This window comes from Aegilops tauschii, chromosome 1 (genome assembly GCF_002575655.3).
Source record: "Aegilops tauschii subsp. strangulata cultivar AL8/78 chromosome 1, Aet v6.0, whole genome shotgun sequence".
Taxonomy (NCBI): domain Eukaryota; kingdom Viridiplantae; phylum Streptophyta; class Magnoliopsida; order Poales; family Poaceae; genus Aegilops; species Aegilops tauschii.
In genome coordinates, this window is record NC_053035.3 from 257,563,691 (window position 1) to 257,566,945 (window position 3,255).

Genomic DNA, 3,255 nt, shown 5'->3' on the forward strand with positions numbered 1-3,255 from the left:
CCTGTGTGGATAATATGATGAGGTGGCAAAGGGCCCACATGTCAGCCCCACACCTCCTTCTTCCTCCTCACATCTCTTTTCCCCTCTCTCTCTCTTCCTATCCGCCCATGGCTTGAGCTCGGTGCTGCTGCAAGATGGCGGAGCTCGGGGGTGCTCCTCGATGATTAGCGGCGGCGGACGCGGCCATACCCAGTGATGACGTCGTGGGGAACAGTCGGATCCAGAGAGTAGGAAGGTGGGGGAGGTCGAGGACGAGGCAGGAGCCTGCCGCCGGAGTCGCCCACAGCATGGCCGTACGCGGACGGACCTATCTATCTTGGCCTGCAGCAGGTCAACGCCGCCGTTCTGCAGTACGTCTCCCATCGAATCGCACCGACGCCTCCCATCGAGTCGGCCCTGGCCAGCAGCAGGTCAACGCAGCTACTCCCGATTCAGTTGATCCGCTGGCTTCAGCGTTCGTTTGCTGCCTGCAACACTTGATCCACCACCACATCAAGCTGCAGGGAGGTGGTGAACGGCGCTGCAGGAGGAGGCCAACCCGGCGTTGACCGACATATCTCGGTGAGCGGCATGGCGTGGCGTCTGTCGCTCGTGGCCGCGTGCGCGAGTGGGGGCGTCAAGGCCAAGAGGGGAGGGAGGACGGGGCTTCCCGGCGACGGGGCTTCTCGGCGGAAGGGGCTTCCCGGCGGCGGCGGGGCTTCTCGAGGGGCTCTGCCTGCCGGCGACAATGGTGGAGTGAGCACCTTTGCAGAGAGGGAGAGATAGAAGGAATAAGAAAAATAAAAAGAGGTTAAAGGATATGTGAGGCTGACAGGTGGGGTCACCTTCCACCTCAGCATAATGTCCACACAGGCATGCCAAGTCAGCCTGACATGTGGGGCCAACCCGTCAGTTTTGCTGTTAGACGCGGCTCAGTTTTGAATTAGTTCGATTTGTTACTCACATGCCGCGGAGCCGGTGGTTTTTTGTGATTTTTAGCAAAAGTGGTAGTTTTGAAGTATCCTAGCCACAAATGTGGTGGCTTTGAGCAATTTACTCCACCAGATGCTACAACTGCAGGCGGAGAGAGCTACAACCGCTGTTGGCAGAGGCTTCGTGCCAGCCATGGCCGAGCTGGGGCGGGGATCCGACCACGACAGAGCGCGAAACGGGGGAGATGGCAGTGGTGGGGGTGGACAAGTGGGCCGGCGCTCTCTGCTGCAGCGGGGGGGGGGGGGGGGGGGGGATTCCAGCTAGCCGGTGGTGCTCTCCCGCTGCAGCCGCCTGGGGTCCGGTTTGCATCGAGGAAGAAAGAAGAAGAAATCTGACGATTGATAGCGTTCGAATCGGAGGGCTGGCACTCGACCGGCCGAATATTAGGCTGGTGCACCGGCGCCTAGTACTGGCCTATTTAAAAACGGAGGGAGTATATTCCACAACAGAAAACTAGGATAGTAAACTGAGACTGACACCGACACGCACACACGCGTGGATCTTAGTACAAGATAGGCCCGCACTACCCCACAGAGGTAGTTTTATTCGGTTATATAAGAGGTGACTACTCGACAAGCTCCCTACCCGTCGAGGTTGACAACGACACTCGCACTTCAAACGTATACATACGTACTACGTACCCAGGTCCAGGAAGCAGCTAGAGACCTTTTCCACGCACACCGTACGTGACTGGCTTCGAGCAACCTGGAACCCATGGCCGGCGGATATGGCCTCAGGCGTCGGACCATGTCACCGGCACCTCGCCGATGTTGCTGTCGAGCCCGAGCGCCTTCCACACGGCCTCGGAGGTGTCCACGATGTTGGTCTTGCAGCCGTGGTTGGAGTCGCACTCGTCCACCACCTTGGCCTGCACGGTGCGCCCGTTGTGCTTGCTGGTGATGTTGATCATCTTGCCGCACCGGCGTCCGCCCGCGTACCAGCGCGTCGACAGCGCCACGATCATGTCACCGTTGCTGTGGTACTTACCGTCGCACTCCGACGGCCCGCCGCCGTCCTGGCCCTTCTGGAAGCCGTTCACCGTCATCACGCCTGGGGTGCTGCCGCCGCCGCCGTTGTGGCCCAGCGTGGTGCAGTGGGGTTTGTTGTGCTTGTGCTTGTGGACCATGCCCGGCACGGAGTCGTCCTCGCTGGCGCACGGGTCCGGCTTGGCGTGGTGCCGGGCCATGGCGCACGTCGACACCTGCAGCAGGATTACAAGGATGGCCACGCCCACGACTACAAGCTTGGCGTTTGCCATTGCTAACCTCCTGCCTGCTTAAGTATTTGCTAGCCTAGCTTTGCACTTAACTTGCCGTGCTTACTTGGTTCTGATCACGCTGCTTCCAAGAGTATATATAGGCGCACGTACGAGAACAAGCTGCAGGCTAAGCACGGGATGCACCGTACTTTGTCACACGTGTGCTGGCAGCATTTGTGTGGTTCCTAACCTTCCGGGCAAGAGCCTCCTTTTTTTAGATGAGTACAAGGAATTTTACAGAGTATGATACTCTCTCGGTGTGCTCGATACAGACCCGAAATGGCTGCGTTAAAAGACAACTGAATTGTAGAGATGAGTTCGTTTGGATTACGTGGTGTCGCTAATGTTACAGCGGGAATAACCGAGGACAGGACGCAGCAGGTCGCTCTTGGCAGAGAGATCGTACCAAATTTTACTTCTCCACGCAAAGGAAATTCCAAGACCCAAGCGGATTAATCGTGATGTACTACGATATGACTGGATAAGAGTAGGTGTATCGTATCTCGTTGGTGAGTCCAATGCGTAACTGTTGTTTAGTAACGGTTAACGGAGATGGTAACTTTCCCCGCAAAAAAGAAAAACTGAGATGATAACTTGGCTGACGTTTCCCAGAAAAGTTTTTCCAGCAAACGCAGTTTTTTTGTTGTTGCGAGAAGCAAACGCTGTTTTAACCGTTCGATCTTGCTGCCCGGATCTGAGCGCAACTCTGGTGCCAGGTCATCTTCTGGAAATCGTTCGCGCAGTCATCACTTAGCGAATGTTCTCACTCATTCAACACGCTCGCTATTCCCCTTATCCCCTCTCTGATCTCGCTCGCTCTCATCATCCATGTCCAGAGTGAGAGAGGGAGATGGCGAGGTGCTCGATGGTGATGGGCATGACGGCGAGGATGAGGTGGAGCCATATCAGCAGGGAGAACTGGGGATGTGGGAGATTGTGGTGGCAGCGAACTGGTCGGCGACAACGTCCCTATCTACCATTGTGAGTGTAGTGTGGCGCGGTGCGGCGTGGCGCAGCATGCAACA

The 3,255-nt window shown here is 56.8% G+C and overlaps 1 protein-coding gene across 1 annotated transcript; it reads right to left on the reverse strand.

Moving 5' to 3' along the window:
* Positions 1 to 1,391: 1,391 nt before the first annotated feature.
* On the reverse strand, positions 1,392 to 2,269 carry LOC109745693 (putative ripening-related protein 6). The gene has a single exon (XM_020304809.3). It carries the CDS (start codon positions 2,228 to 2,230, stop codon positions 1,706 to 1,708), a length of 525 nt encoding a protein of 174 aa, XP_020160398.1. The 5' UTR covers positions 2,231 to 2,269; the 3' UTR covers positions 1,392 to 1,705.
* Between the last annotated feature and the right edge of the window lie 986 nt (positions 2,270 to 3,255).

Bases quoted from the DNA above. Each gene is read 5' to 3' on its own strand.
- LOC109745693 (XM_020304809.3), bottom strand. From the start codon at position 2,230: ATGGCAAACGCCAAGCTTGTAGTCGTGGGCGTGGCCATCCTTGTAATC.